Here is a 15766-nt window from a genome sequence, read left to right as displayed (position 1 = left end):
ATCCCTAATTTTGGCACATGAAGTGATTCCTGTGAGAGTTCCATTCCCGACTCTTCCTCCTCTGGCCGGTGGTTCAGGAAGTCCTTCCCGGTTCACCGTGCGTCACACCGACCACAGCCAACGAACCCAGAGTCGGACCAACGGAATCGAACCGAATGGAAAAAGACAGCATCACACAATACTGTTGTGTGAATATACCACAAGACTCTCAAAAGACTTTTCAAAAGACTTTTCAAAAGACAGCATCACACAAGACTTGTTTACCATGGATCCATAGTTTCACGGTTATGGCAGGGATTCACCAAAACACAAGAGTCTCAAAACACGTTCAAAGGACTCTCCAAAGACTTTCAAAGGTTCTCCAAGGACTCTCAAAACACGTTCAAAGGAAAACCACAACCTGAAAAAAAACAACCCGAAACCCCTCCCGGTGGAAGCCACGTGGCTAGGGTGAAGGTTTTTGGGGGCGGGGCTCCAGGTGTTCTGGGGGCGGGGCTAGGGGCATGGTGCACGCACCTGGCAGCGCGAGCGGCGAGAGCTCGTTGTAGCCTCCGAACGAGGCGTTGCGTATGAGCTTGCGACCGCCGGGCGCAGGGGGCCGCACCCCGGCCGCCACCGTGGTCCCGCCGCAGGTGGAGAAGCGCCGCCGGCCCAGCAGGGGGCGCCCCACCTCCTCCTTCATCATCATGCTGAGGGGGAGGAGAGCGGAGGGAGGGGCGGGGTCAGAGGGCGGGGAGTATCCTGAGGTATCAGCGAGCTACGGTGGGACCGACGTGTACACACACATGCACATACACATACACAACCACACATACACTGACACAAACACACATCGCACACACACATACACAAACACACACGTTGACACAAACACACACACATGCACATTGCACACACACATACAAAAACACACACACATTGCACACATACATGAACACACACACATGCACACACACATGAACACACACACAAACACACACACGCACATTGCACACACACATACAAAAACACACACACATTGCACACATACATGAACACACACACACACACAAACATTGCACACACACATGAACACACACACAAACACACACACATGCACATTGCACACACACATACACAATCACACACATTGACATAAACAAACACACATTGCACACACACACACATTGCACACACACATACACAAACTCACACACATTGACACAAACACACACATGAACACACACACCCACAAACACACACACATGAACACAGACACACACATTGCACACACACATACACAAACACACATACTAACATTAACACAAACACACACACACACTGCACACACACATGCACATTGCACACACACATGCACACACGAACACACCCACACCCATGAACACACACACACACACACACACACACACACACACACACACACACACACACACACACACACACACACACACACACACATATCCAAGGACACACACACACACACACACACACACACACACACACACACACGGACACACACACCCGGACACACACACACTCACAGCGTTGCGCAGCGTTGTCACGGTGATGGTGCTTGGAGCTCAGTGTGTAGCAGCGCTGCGTTCTCCGTCTGAGAAACTGATCCATCCCTCGCTCCGCAGAGAGAGAGAGAGAGAGATCAGCCTCTCAGGGGGAACCGACCAATCAGATGAGGCCCCGCCCCCTCTCTCTCTCTCTCTCTCTCTCCACTATACAGCAGTGACCTTAGATCGATAACACCTCTATCATCATCTGTCCCTTCACCGATGCCTCTCTCCCCCTCCCTCTCTCTCTCCCTCCCTCCATCTCTCTCCCTCCATCTCTCCCCATCTCACTCCCTCCATCCCTCCTCCTCTCTCTCTCTCTCTCCTCTCTACCAGCTCGTTCTGTGGCCTCCAGGGAAGGTTTTTCCTTCTTTCTTGCCTCATGGAGACTGGACTCAGTGTTTGCACTTTGAAGTCTTTTCAAGGTCGTGTCAAAGCTTTTCTCTTCCTGGTGTTTGGAGCAGGAAGGAAAAGGTACAATTAACAAACGCAGGAAAAGGTAGAATCCAGAACGATGTAGATGAAGCGGGGACCAGGTTGGGACCAGGTTGGGACCAGGTTGGGACCAGCTTGAGACCAGGTTGGGACCAGGTTGGGACCAGGTTGGGACCAGGTTGGGACCAGGTTGGGACCAGGTTGGGACCAGCTTGAGACCAGGTTGGGACCAGGTTGGGACCAGGTTGGGACCAGGTTGGGACCAGGTTGGGACCAGGTTGAGACCAGGTTGAGACCAGGTTGGGACCAGGTTGGGACCAAGTTGGGACCAGGTTGGGACCAGGTTGGGACCAGGTTGGGGCCGCGTTCAGCTTTGACAAACTAGTGAGCGAGGTGCAGCGTTGACGAGGACACGCTGCTCCGCCCAACAGGAAATAGGACTTTTCACTAGAGGAACGGGTGGTGTCTTGTTTTTCTTGTGTGGTTCTCTCCCCTCCTCTCCATCTTGAATTTGTTCACTATCAATGTCAGTTACACTCTAATATTCTTCTTCTTCTTCTTCTTATTATTATTATTATATTGTATTTTCTTCGCCAACAAACTTATTTCACTTTACTCTCCAGGTCTGGGCCTGGACAATAAAGGCCTGCCCAGTTGCCCGGGGCAACAGGCTTTGGGCCATCGTCAGCCATGTTGTGCTGGGGTTTCCCGTTTTGTCCGACTTGGCAACCGGACTCGGGCAACCGCTTCTAAAAGTCAGGTCCTCCAGACCGAGCTAGACAAGTGCCGTGGGACCGAGTCGTTGCCTGGCAACGCAGAAGGACACATCCCTGAGCATGCTGGGAAACCAGCGGGTCCCAGGGGCCTCCTGGTGACAGGGTGCTTTCAATCCCAGAGGGTGCTCATCCTGCTGCAACAGGAAAAGAAACTGAGCAGCTGGCTGTAAAAGTGGTAATCCCTGAGATTATTCTAGTTAAAACAAATTCCCATTTGTGATAAAATCTAAATTTAAATGTTCCACTTCATAAGAACAGTGATTGGTGGTGTTCTCATGGTGCTCCTCTTCATGCTGTTCCCATTGTTTGACGTCCAAGGCAGCCATATTGATATGCTATAGGTATTTTTAACAGGTCAACCAACAACATCTTTTATTTGTTTTACTAAACAGTTAAAGTGGTAATGCCAAAGATTATATTGTTAAAGACATCCCATATACGATTTAAATGGAATTTTAAATTAAAGACGATTTTTTTTTTTGGTATTTTGAAATTTTCACGGACATTAAAGTGGTAATCCATATGTTCATTTTGTTTAAAAAATCCCATATTTGGCCGAATGTGAGGGGAAAATCCTCAATATGCTGTTTGCATTGTTGGCAGCAATCATATTATATAATACATTATACTATATGAATGTAATATTATTCTTATCTTAGAACAGGTGTAGATGTGTTATCATACTGTTGTGTTGTTCCATGTTATGAATGTGTTCTTGCATGTTATTAATGTGTTGTTGCATGTTATTAGTTTGTAACATGTTATCAATGTGTTGTTGCATGTTATTAATGTGTTGTTGCATGTTATTAGTTTGTAACATGTTATCAATGTGTTGTTGCATGTTATTAATGTGTTGTTGCATGTTATTAGTTTGTAACATGTTATGAATGTGTTCTTGCATGTTATTAATGTGTTGTTGCATGTTATTAGTTTGTAACATGTTATGAATGTGTTCTTGCATGTTATTAATGTGTTGTTGCATGGTATTTGTTTGTAACATGTTATGAATGTGTTCTTGCATGTTATTAGTTTGTAACATGTTATTAATTTGTGTTCTTGCATGTTATGAATGTGTTCTTGCATGTTATTAGTTTGTAACAATTTATTAATGAGTTGTTGGATGTTTTTTGTTTGTAACATGTTATGAATGTGTTTTTGCATGTTATTAGTTTGTTACATGTTATTAATGTGTTCTTGCATGTTATTCGTTTGTAACATGTTATTAATGTGTTCTTGCATGTTATTAGTTTGTAACATGTTATTAGTTTGTTACATGTTATTAATGTGTTCTTGCATGTTATTAGTTTGTAACATGTTATTAGTTTGTTACATGTTATTAATGTGTTCTTGCATGTTATTAGTTTGTAACATGTTAATGTGTTGTTACATGTGATTGGCTTGCAACATGTTATGAATGTGTTGTTACATGTTATTAGTTTGTTACATGTTATGAATGTGTTCTTGCATGTTATTAGTTTGTAACATGTTATTACATTACATTACATTTTGACATTGATCAGACGCTTTTATCCAAAGCGACTTACAATTGTTCAAACACCGACGGGCGCAGCCATCAGGAGCAATGAGGGGTTAAGTGTCTTGCTCAAGGACACTACAGCATGCTAGCAGGAGGAGCCTGGGATCCAACCAGCAACCTTTAGATGACTAGACCACCAGCTCTACCGCCTGAGCTACCATCCCCACACATTATTATGTTATTAATGTGTTGTTACATGTTATTAGTTTGTAACATGTTATTAATCTGTTGTTACATGTTATTTGTTTGTAACATGTTATTAATGTGTAGTTGCATGTTATTAGTTTGTAACATGTTATTAATATGTTGTTACATGTTATTCGTTTGTAACATGTAATTAACGTGTAGTTGTATGTTATTAGTTTGTAACAAGTTATTAATGTGTTGTTACATATTAGTTTGTAACATGTTAATGTGTAGTTGCATGTTATTAGTTTGTAACATGTTATTAATGTGTTGTTACATGTTATTAGTTTGTAACATGTTATTAATGTGTAGTTGCATGTTATTAGTTTGTAACATGTTATTAATATGTTATTACATGTTATTCGTTTGTAACATGTAATTAACGTGTAGTTGTATGTTATTAGTTTGTAACAAGTTATTAATGTGTTGTTACATATTATTAGTTTGTAACATGTTATTAATGTGTAGTTGCATGTTATTAGTTTGTAACATGTTATTAGTTTGTAACATGTTATTAATGTGTAGTTGCATGTTATTAGTTTGTAACATGTTATTAATGTGTAGTTGCATGTTATTAGTTTGTAACATGTTATTAGTTTGTAACATGTTATTAATGTGTAGTTGCATGTTATTAGTTTGTAACATGTTATTAATGTGTAGTTGCATGTTATTAGTTTGTAACATGTTATTAGTTTGTAACATGTTATTAATGTGTAGTTGCATGTTATTAGTTTGTAACATGTTATTAATGTGTAGTTGCATGTTATTAGTTTGTAACATGTTATGAGTTTGTTTCTCCATTTCACACTCCCCTCCTCTCTCCATCTCATACTATGATAGTGACGAAGAAAGAACAAAAAACGATACAAACGAGTTAATACATAACAGGCAAAACAGATGACACACACACACACACACACACACACACACACACACACACACACACACACACACACACACACACACACACACACACACACACACACACACACACACACACACACACACACACACACACACACACACACACAGCTGAGGGATCAGCATCGACCGCTCTGTACCTCATCGTGGGTTCGAACCCTGATCTGATCAGATGGGGTCTAACCATACAGGTCCAGGTCCAGACCCTGATCCAGGTCCGGCCTCAGGTTCAAATATTATTGATAAAAATCACCACATCCCAGGTTCAAGGCCCGACTGTCCTCCTTCAGGTCCCTCTCCAGGTCTTCTTCCAGACACCACTAAGCCATGCCCCCGGCCCAAACCACACCCCCAGTACCAGCGCCTCTGCGCCTGATTGACCGTCGGCTCAGCAGGAAGAGGATCCAGAGGACTGGGATTGGTGGAGTGGGTGATGTGGGGGCGGGGCTCAGTGTGCGGAGGCGGGGCCAAGTGGTGGGGTGGGGGGAGTTAACCCCGGATGACAGGACTTAATCCCTGATGCTAAATCCACACCCACCTGCTCTCTCCCCCCCCCCCCCCTCTCTCCCTCTCTCCCTCTCCCTCTCTCTCTCTCGCTCTCTCTCTGAGAGAGGGGGAAATAAATAATCAGGTAAATAAACTAGGATAGTATCCGTGTGTGTGTGTGTGTGTGTGTGTGTGTGTTAGTGTTGGATCGGAGGGAACCGCCCCTCGCTCGTCGATGAGCACCTCTGTTTTCATTACATTTTACATTACATTTAGTCATTTAGCAGACGCTTTTATCCAAAGCGACTTACAATTGTTCAAACACCGACCGACGCAGCCATCAGGAGCAATTAGGGGTTAAGTGTCTTGCTCAAGGACACTACAGCATGCTAGCAGGAGGAGCCTGGGATCCAACCAGCAACCTTTAGATCACTAGACCACCAGCTCTACCGCCTGAGCTACCATCCCCATCCACCATCCCTTTTCGTGTGTGGTGTTACAAGTTACTGAAAAGGAGCGCACCCACTGTCACGTCAGGTTCACAAGGCCAACGCACCGTGGTGTATCAGGTATTTCCACGTGTTGTTGAAGTCAACACACACATAAAAAAAATAAAACGACAAGTGTGTGTGTGTGTGTGTGTGTGTGTGTGTGTGTGTGCTCAACATGTGCCACTTGCGCCCTCATGTGGCCGACAGAACACTTAGACCTGACACTCCACCTCACTGACTGGAGCTGGCTGGATGCTCTCCCATGGACGGGAAGCAGGGAGTAGTAAACGAAGAAGAGCGCCGAACAGCGCCCGTGGCTCCACGCAGCATCGGAGCTCGTTTATGTGGAGGAGGCAGTGCTGTTCACGGTGGTTAAACCGACACAAGCACCGAAAAAGCAGCTGATCCGGTGGCCCACTCCACACGAGACAGGAGAGGGGCTTGGAACCCACGTCCGTGTCTGCTCGGAGGACCTGAACGATGGAACGGAGTCACAATGTGGAAACTCTGAATTGAAACTGCACATAAATACCAATAAAAACGCTCTCCTCCGATCAGAAGACAAAGAGCTGCTGTTTGAACGTGCTTAACGACCTGGGACGACCTTTCCACCGTGCCTCCTCCCCTCAGTGAGGACGGGGTTCTGTCTTTGGGTGGACAGAGAGCAGCTGCTCTCCCAAAAAAAGGCAGGGACTTCTGGGTAAAAAGTGGAACCATAAAGTCACTTGCAAGTCAACGGACCCTGATCGGCTGAAAAAGGTTGGAACTGCGGTGCACAGGTGAGTGGGTGAACAGGCAAACAGGTGAACGGGCTGAGATGAAAACAACAAAATAACACAGCAGGCGACTGCAACGTCAACACCAGAGGGCGCCAGAGCACTAATAAGGGGACAATCTAGGAGCTAGGAGACAGTCTAGGAGACAGTCCAGGGGCTAGGGGAAAACAAAAAATCAACAACCTTTTTGCTTCACTCGTCTTCCAGACTCATTTGATTGACCTTGAATGAAGGTTACCGTGGTTACCACCCCTGTGCAGACGGCTCCATCAGCTGTAGTTTTTAGGATGAGACCGGTGCTTTTCACTACAGATACGACAGGATCAAACCCGGCACCTTTGCTTGCTGTGTCACATACGTCCGTTGGCCTCTTGACCTTTATTTGGGAGCAATAATGACGCAAGACTCGCAAACGATTCGCCGCGGAGTCCAGAGCCACTCGGGCAAAAGAGTTGTTCAATTTCGATTCGTACGGGAGTCATGTCTGATTTGACCGATTTGAGATCACTGATCAGAAACGATTCCTGTGAGAGTTCAGTTGCGACCGGGATTCCGACCGGGAATCGAACCGACCCTTCCTCCTCTGGCTGGCGGTTCAGGCGGTCCTCCCCTCGTTCGCCGTGCGTCACGCGCGTCACGCACGCCGATCCCCACGAAACCGGAGCGGGACAAACGGAACGACTCTTTTTTACCGAATCTCCAAACAGAACAGTATACAGTACACAGTAAGTATTTCATACCGTAGCTGTAGCTGAGCCCCGGGCTGAGGGAGGCGGGGCTAGCGGTCATGTGATCCCTGCTGGGCGTCAGAAGCCCCGCCTCCTTGTCCCGCTCCTTCCCCTGACGCTGGCTCATCCTGAGTGGGGTCAGGAGGACGGCGTCATCGGGAGGACTCCCTGCGGGGGGAGGCATTCATATTATTACCATATTATTACTGCTGCTATAATAAATACAATAATAATAAATACAATAATATTAAATACAACAATAATAATAAATACAATAATATTAAATACAATAATAATAAATACAATAATAATAAATACAATAATAATAATATCCATTTTTTATTCAACATGCACACACTCCACCGAAGCAGCTCTTACCAGAGGACGAGTGGAACTCTGCATGGTGCTAGGAGGGGAGAGGGTGAAGAGAGGGAGGGAGGGAGAGAGAGAAATAAAAGTGTGTGTAGAAGCAAGTGAGGGAGAGAAAACCAGAAACACAGATGAGGGAGTGAAGGGAGAGAAATCCAGAGAGAAGGTGGAGGTGTGGGAGGCAGGGTGGAGCCGGGGTCCGAGGGACGGAGGGGGCGTGGTGAGGTCCAGATGTGGTCGGGTGGAGGTGGTGGCCGGACGGAGGAGAAAGAGACACAAACAGAAGACAGGAAGAAAACACCGTTAGTCAAACTGAAACGAGACGTGGACAGACAGTGTCATGAGACACCGTGAGACAGCGAGACACCGTGAGACAGCGAGACAGTGAGAGACACCAGAGAGTGAGACACAGAGACAGTGAGACACCGTGAGACAGCGAAACAGTGAGACACTGTGAGACAGCGAGAGACACTAGAGAGTGAGACACAGAGACAGTGAGACAGTGAGACACCGTGAGACAGCGAGACAGTGAGACAGTGAGACACCGTGTGACAGCGAGAGACACTAGAGAGTTAGACACTGAGAGACAGTGAGACAGCGAGACAGTGAGAGACACAAGAGAGTGAGACACTGAGAGACAGTGACACATTGAGAGTCACAGTGGGAGAGTGAGACACTAAGAGACAGTGAGACACCGTGAGACACTGAAAGACACTTAACAACAATGTGAGACACCAAGAGACAGTGAGACACTAAAGGACATGAGGCAGTGAGACACTAAAGGACATGAGGCAGTGAGACACTAAAGGGCACGAGGCAGTGAGACACTAAAGGGCACGAGGCAGTGAGACACTAAAGGGCACGAGGCAGCGAGACACTAAAGGACATGAGGCAGTGAGACACTAAAGGGCACGAGGCAGTGAGACACTAAAGGGCACGAGGCAGTGAGACACTAAAGGGCACGAGGCAGTGAGACACTAAAGGGCACGAGGCAGCGAGACACTAAAGGGCACGAGGCAGCGAGACACTAAAGGACACGAGGCAGCGAGACACTAAAGGACACGAGGCAGGCAGACACTAAAGGACACGAGGCAGTGAGACACTAAAGGACACGAGGCAGCGAGACACTAAAGGACACGAGGCAGCGAGACACTAAAGGGCACGAGGCAGCGAGACACTAAAGGGCACGAGGCAGTGAGACAATAAAGGGCACACTAAAGGGCACGAGGCAGTGAGACAATAAAGGGCACACTAAAGGGCACGAGGCAGTGAGACAATAAAGGGCACGAGGCAGTGAGACACTAAAGGGCACGAGGCAGTGAGACACTAAAGGGCACGAGGCAGTGAGACACTAAAGGACACGAGGCAGTCAGACACTAAAGGACAGGAGGCAGTGAGACACTAAAGGACACGAGGCAGTGAGACACTAAAGGGCACGAGGCAGTGAGACACTAAAGGGCACGAGGCAGTGAGACACTAAAGGGCACGAGGCAGCGAGACACTAAAGGGCACGAGGCAGCGAGACACTAAAGGGCACGAGGCAGCGAGACACTAAAGGGCACGAGGCAGCGAGACACTAAAGGGCACGAGGCAGCGAGACTCTAAAGGGCACGAGGCAGTGAGACTCTAAAGGGCACGAGGCAGTGAGACACTAAAGGGCACGAGGCAGTGAGACACTAAAGGGCACGAGGCAGTGAGACACTAAAGGGCACGAGGCAGTGAGACACTAAAGGGCACGAGGCAGTGAGACACTAAAGGACACGAGGCAGTGAGACAGTAAAGGACACGAGGCAGTCAGACACTAAAGGACACGAGGCAGTGAGACAGTAAAGGACACGAGGCAGTCAGACACTAAAGGGCACGAGGCAGTGAGACACTAAAGGGCACGAGGCAGCGAGACACTAAAGGACACGAGGCAGGCAGACACTAAAGGACAGGAGGCAGCGAGACACTAAAGGGCACGAGGCAGCGAGACACTAAAGGGCACGAGGCAGCGAGACACTAAAGGGCACGAGGCAGCGAGACACTAAAGGGCACGAGGCAGCGAGACACTAAAGGGCACGAGGCAGCGAGACACTAAAGGGCACGAGGCAGCGAGACACTAAAGGGCACGAGGCAGCGAGACACTAACGGACACGAGGCAGCGAGACACTAAAGGACACGAGGCAGCGAGACACTAACGGACACGAGGCAGCGAGACACTAAAGGACACGAGGCAGCGAGACACTAAAGGACACGAGGCAGCGAGACACTAAAGGACACGAGGCAGCGAGACACTAAAGGGCACGAGGCAGCGAGACACTAAAGGGCACGAGGCAGCGAGACACTAAAGGGCACGAGGCAGCGAGACACTAAAGGGCACGAGGCAGCGAGACACTAAAGGGCACGAGGCAGCGAGACACTAAAGGGCACGAGGCAGCGAGACACTAACGGACACGAGGCAGCGAGACACTAAAGGACACGAGGCAGCGAGACACTAACGGACACGAGGCAGCGAGACACTAAAGGACACGAGGAAGCGAGACACTAAAGGACACGAGGCAGCGAGACACTAAAGGACACGAGGCAGCGAGACACTAAAGGACACGAGGCAGCGAGACACTAAAGGGCACGAGGCAGTGAGACACTAAAGGGCACGAGGCAGCGAGACACTAAAGGGCACGAGGCAGCGAGACACTAAAGGGCACGAGGCAGCGAGACACTAAAGGGCACGAGGCAGCGAGACACTAAAGGGCACGAGGCAGCGAGACACTAAAGGGCACGAGGCAGCGAGACACTAAAGGGCACGAGGCAGCGAGACACTAAAGGGCACGAGGCAGCGAGACACTAACGGACACGAGGCAGCGAGACACTAAAGGGCACGAGGCAGCGAGACACTAAAGGACACGAGGCAGCGAGACACTAAAGGGCACGAGGCAGTGAGACAGTAAAGGACACGAGGCAGTGAGACACTAAAGGACACGAGGCAGCGAGACACTAAAGGACACGAGGCAGGCAGACACTAAAGGACACGAGGCAGTGAGACACTAAAGGACACGAGGCAGCGAGACACTAAAGGACACGAGGCAGCGAGACACTAAAGGGCACGAGGCAGCGAGACACTAAAGGGCACGAGGCAGTGAGACAATAAAGGGCACACTAAAGGGCACGAGGCAGTGAGACAATAAAGGGCACACTAAAGGGCACGAGGCAGTGAGACAATAAAGGGCACGAGGCAGTGAGACACTAAAGGGCACGAGGCAGTGAGACACTAAAGGGCACGAGGCAGTGAGACACTAAAGGACACGAGGCAGTCAGACACTAAAGGACAGGAGGCAGTGAGACACTAAAGGACACGAGGCAGTGAGACACTAAAGGGCACGAGGCAGTGAGACACTAAAGGGCACGAGGCAGTGAGACACTAAAGGGCACGAGGCAGCGAGACACTAAAGGGCACGAGGCAGCGAGACACTAAAGGGCACGAGGCAGCGAGACACTAAAGGGCACGAGGCAGCGAGACTCTAAAGGGCACGAGGCAGTGAGACTCTAAAGGGCACGAGGCAGTGAGACACTAAAGGGCACGAGGCAGTGAGACACTAAAGGGCACGAGGCAGTGAGACACTAAAGGGCACGAGGCAGTGAGACACTAAAGGGCACGAGGCAGTGAGACACTAAAGGACACGAGGCAGTGAGACAGTAAAGGACACGAGGCAGTCAGACACTAAAGGACACGAGGCAGTGAGACAGTAAAGGACACGAGGCAGTCAGACACTAAAGGGCACGAGGCAGTGAGACACTAAAGGGCACGAGGCAGCGAGACACTAAAGGACACGAGGCAGGCAGACACTAAAGGACAGGAGGCAGCGAGACACTAAAGGGCACGAGGCAGCGAGACACTAAAGGGCACGAGGCAGCGAGACACTAAAGGGCACGAGGCAGCGAGACACTAAAGGGCACGAGGCAGCGAGACACTAAAGGGCACGAGGCAGCGAGACACTAAAGGACACGAGGCAGCGAGACACTAACGGACACGAGGCAGCGAGACACTAAAGGACACGAGGCAGGGAGACACTAAAGGACACGAGGCAGCGAGACACTAAAGGACACGAGGCAGCGAGACACTAAAGGGCACGAGGCAGCGAGACACTAAAGGGCACGAGGCAGCGAGACACTAAAGGGCACGAGGCAGCGAGACACTAAAGGGCACGAGGCAGCGAGACACTAAAGGGCACGAGGCAGCGAGACACTAAAGGGCACGAGGCAGCGAGACACTAACGGACACGAGGCAGCGAGACACTAAAGGACACGAGGCAGCGAGACACTAACGGACACGAGGCAGCGAGACACTAAAGGACACGAGGAAGCGAGACACTAAAGGACACGAGGCAGCGAGACACTAAAGGGCACGAGGCAGCGAGACACTAAAGGGCACGAGGCAGCGAGACACTAAAGGGCACGAGGCAGCGAGACACTAAAGGGCACGAGGCAGCGAGACACTAAAGGGCACGAGGCAGCGAGACACTAAAGGGCACGAGGCAGCGAGACACTAACGGACACGAGGCAGCGAGACACTAAAGGGCACGAGGCAGCGAGACACTAAAGGACACGAGGCAGCGAGACACTAAAGGGCACGAGGCAGTGAGACAGTAAAGGACACGAGGCAGTGAGACACTTAAGGACACGAGGCAGTGAGACAGTAAAGGACACGAGGCAGTGAGACACTAAAGGACACGAGGCAGTGAGACACTAAAGGACACGAGGCAGTGAGACACTTAAGGACACGAGGCAGTGAGACACTAAAGGACACGAGGCAGTGAGACACTTAAGGGCACGAGGCAGCGAGACACTAAAGGGCACGAGGCAGCGAGACACTAAAGGGCACGAGGCAGCGAGACACTAAAGGGCACGAGGCAGCGAGACACTAACGGACACGAGGCAGCGAGACACTAAAGGACACGAGGCAGCGAGACACTAACGGACACGAGGCAGCGAGACACTAAAGGACACGAGGAAGCGAGACACTAAAGGACACGAGGCAGCGAGACACTAAAGGACACGAGGCAGCGAGACACTAAAGGACACGAGGCAGCGAGACACTAAAGGGCACGAGGCAGTGAGACACTAAAGGGCACGAGGCAGCGAGACACTAAAGGGCACGAGGCAGCGAGACACTAAAGGGCACGAGGCAGCGAGACACTAAAGGGCACGAGGCAGCGAGACACTAAAGGGCACGAGGCAGCGAGACACTAAAGGGCACGAGGCAGCGAGACACTAAAGGGCACGAGGCAGCGAGACACTAAAGGGCACGAGGCAGCGAGACACTAAAGGGCACGAGGCAGCGAGACACTAAAGGGCACGAGGCAGCGAGACACTAAAGGGCACGAGGCAGCGAGACACTAAAGGGCACGAGGCAGCGAGACACTAAAGGGCACGAGGCAGCGAGACACTAAAGGGCACGAGGCAGCGAGACACTAACGGACACGAGGCAGCGAGACACTAAAGGACACGAGGCAGCGAGACACTAACGGACACGAGGCAGCGAGACACTAAAGGACACGAGGCAGGGAGACACTAAAGGACACGAGGCAGCGAGACACTAAAGGACACGAGGCAGCGAGACACTAAAGGGCACGAGGCAGCGAGACACTAAAGGGCACGAGGCAGCGAGACACTAAAGGGCACGAGGCAGCGAGACACTAAAGGGCACGAGGCAGCGAGACACTAAAGGGCACGAGGCAGCGAGACACTAAAGGGCACGAGGCAGCGAGACACTAACGGACACGAGGCAGCGAGACACTAAAGGACACGAGGCAGCGAGACACTAACGGACACGAGGCAGCGAGACACTAAAGGACACGAGGAAGCGAGACACTAAAGGACACGAGGCAGCGAGACACTAAAGGGCACGAGGCAGCGAGACACTAAAGGGCACGAGGCAGCGAGACACTAAAGGGCACGAGGCAGCGAGACACTAAAGGGCACGAGGCAGCGAGACACTAAAGGGCACGAGGCAGCGAGACACTAAAGGGCACGAGGCAGCGAGACACTAACGGACACGAGGCAGCGAGACACTAAAGGGCACGAGGCAGCGAGACACTAAAGGACACGAGGCAGCGAGACACTAAAGGGCACGAGGCAGTGAGACAGTAAAGGACACGAGGCAGTGAGACACTTAAGGACACGAGGCAGTGAGACAGTAAAGGACACGAGGCAGTGAGACACTAAAGGACACGAGGCAGTGAGACACTAAAGGACACGAGGCAGTGAGACACTTAAGGACACGAGGCAGTGAGACACTAAAGGACACGAGGCAGTGAGACACTTAAGGGCACGAGGCAGTGAGACACTAAAGGACACGAGGCAGTGAGACACTAAAGGACACGAGGCAGTGAGACACTAAAGGACACGAGGCAGTGAGACACTAAAGGGCACGAGGCAGTGAGACAGTAAAGGACACGAGGCAGTGAGACACTTAAGGACACGAGGCAGTGAGACACTAAAGGACACGAGGCAGTGAGACACTAAAGGACACGAGGCAGTGAGACACTAAAGGACACGAGGCAGTGAGACACTTAAGGACACGAGGCAGTGAGACAGTAAAGGACACGAGGCAGTGAGACACTAAAGGACACGAGGCAATGAGACAGTAAAGGACACGAGGCAGTGAGACACTAAAGGACACGAGGCAGTGAGACACTAACGGACACGAGGCAGTGAGACACTAAAGGACACGAGGCAGCGAGACACTAAAGGACACGAGGCAGCGAGACACTAAAGGACACGAGGCAGCGAGACACTAAAGGACACGAGGCAGCGAGACACTAAAGGGCACGAGGCAGCGAGACACTAAAGGGCACGAGGCAGCGAGACACTAAAGGGCACGAGGCAGCGAGACACTAAAGGGCACGAGGCAGCGAGACACTAAAGGGCACGAGGCAGCGAGACACTAAAGGGCACGAGGCAGCGAGACACTAAAGGGCACGAGGCAGCGAGACACTAAAGGGCACGAGGCAGCGAGACACTAACGGACACGAGGCAGCGAGACACTAAAGGGCACGAGGCAGTGAGACACTAAAGGACACGAGGCAGTGAGACACTAAAGGGCACGAGGCAGTGAGACAGTAAAGGACACGAGGCAGTGAGACACTTAAGGACACGAGGCAGTGAGACACTAAAGGACACGAGGCAGTGAGACACTAAAGGACACGAGGCAGCGAGACACTAAAGGGCACGAGGCAGCGAGACACTAAAGGGCACGAGGCAGCGAGACACTAAAGGGCACGAGGCAGCGAGACACTAAAGGGCACGAGGCAGCGAGACACTAAAGGGCACGAGGCAGTGAGACACTAAAGGGCACGAGGCAGTGAGACACTAAAGGACACGAGGCAGTGAGACACTAAAGGGCACGAGGCAGTGAGACAGTAAAGGACACGAGGCAGTGAGACACTTAAGGACACGAGGCAGTGAGACACTAAAGGACACGAGGCAGTGAGACACTAAAGGACACGAGGCAGTGAGAC

At 50.5% G+C, this 15766-nt stretch overlaps 1 protein-coding gene across 6 annotated transcripts in view; it reads right to left on the bottom strand.

Annotated features, from left to right (window-relative positions):
• The window catches only part of osbpl8 (oxysterol binding protein-like 8), a 55183-nt gene that overhangs the window by 27804 nt on the left and 11613 nt on the right, over positions 1 to 15766 (bottom strand). For all 6 annotated transcript variants that reach the window (XR_013844708.1, XM_080022579.1, XM_080022583.1 and 3 more), the window contains 2 exons: positions 8277 to 8304; positions 7911 to 8066 (listed from right to left, as the gene is read on the bottom strand). Coding sequence is in view for 5 of the 6 variants with exons in the window: in XM_080022579.1 (XP_079878705.1) it covers positions 7911 to 8066; positions 8277 to 8304 (184 nt within the window). In the remaining variant the exon portion in view is untranslated. The remainder of the gene's footprint in view (positions 1 to 7910; positions 8067 to 8276; positions 8305 to 15766) is intronic.

The sequence above is a fragment of the Zeus faber genome, assembly GCF_960531495.2.
Source record: "Zeus faber genome assembly, chromosome: 21".
Taxonomy (NCBI): Eukaryota; Metazoa; Chordata; class Actinopteri; order Zeiformes; family Zeidae; genus Zeus; species Zeus faber.
The sequence above is the reverse complement of the archived record's forward strand: the minus strand, read 5'-3'. Positions and strand labels throughout refer to the sequence as shown.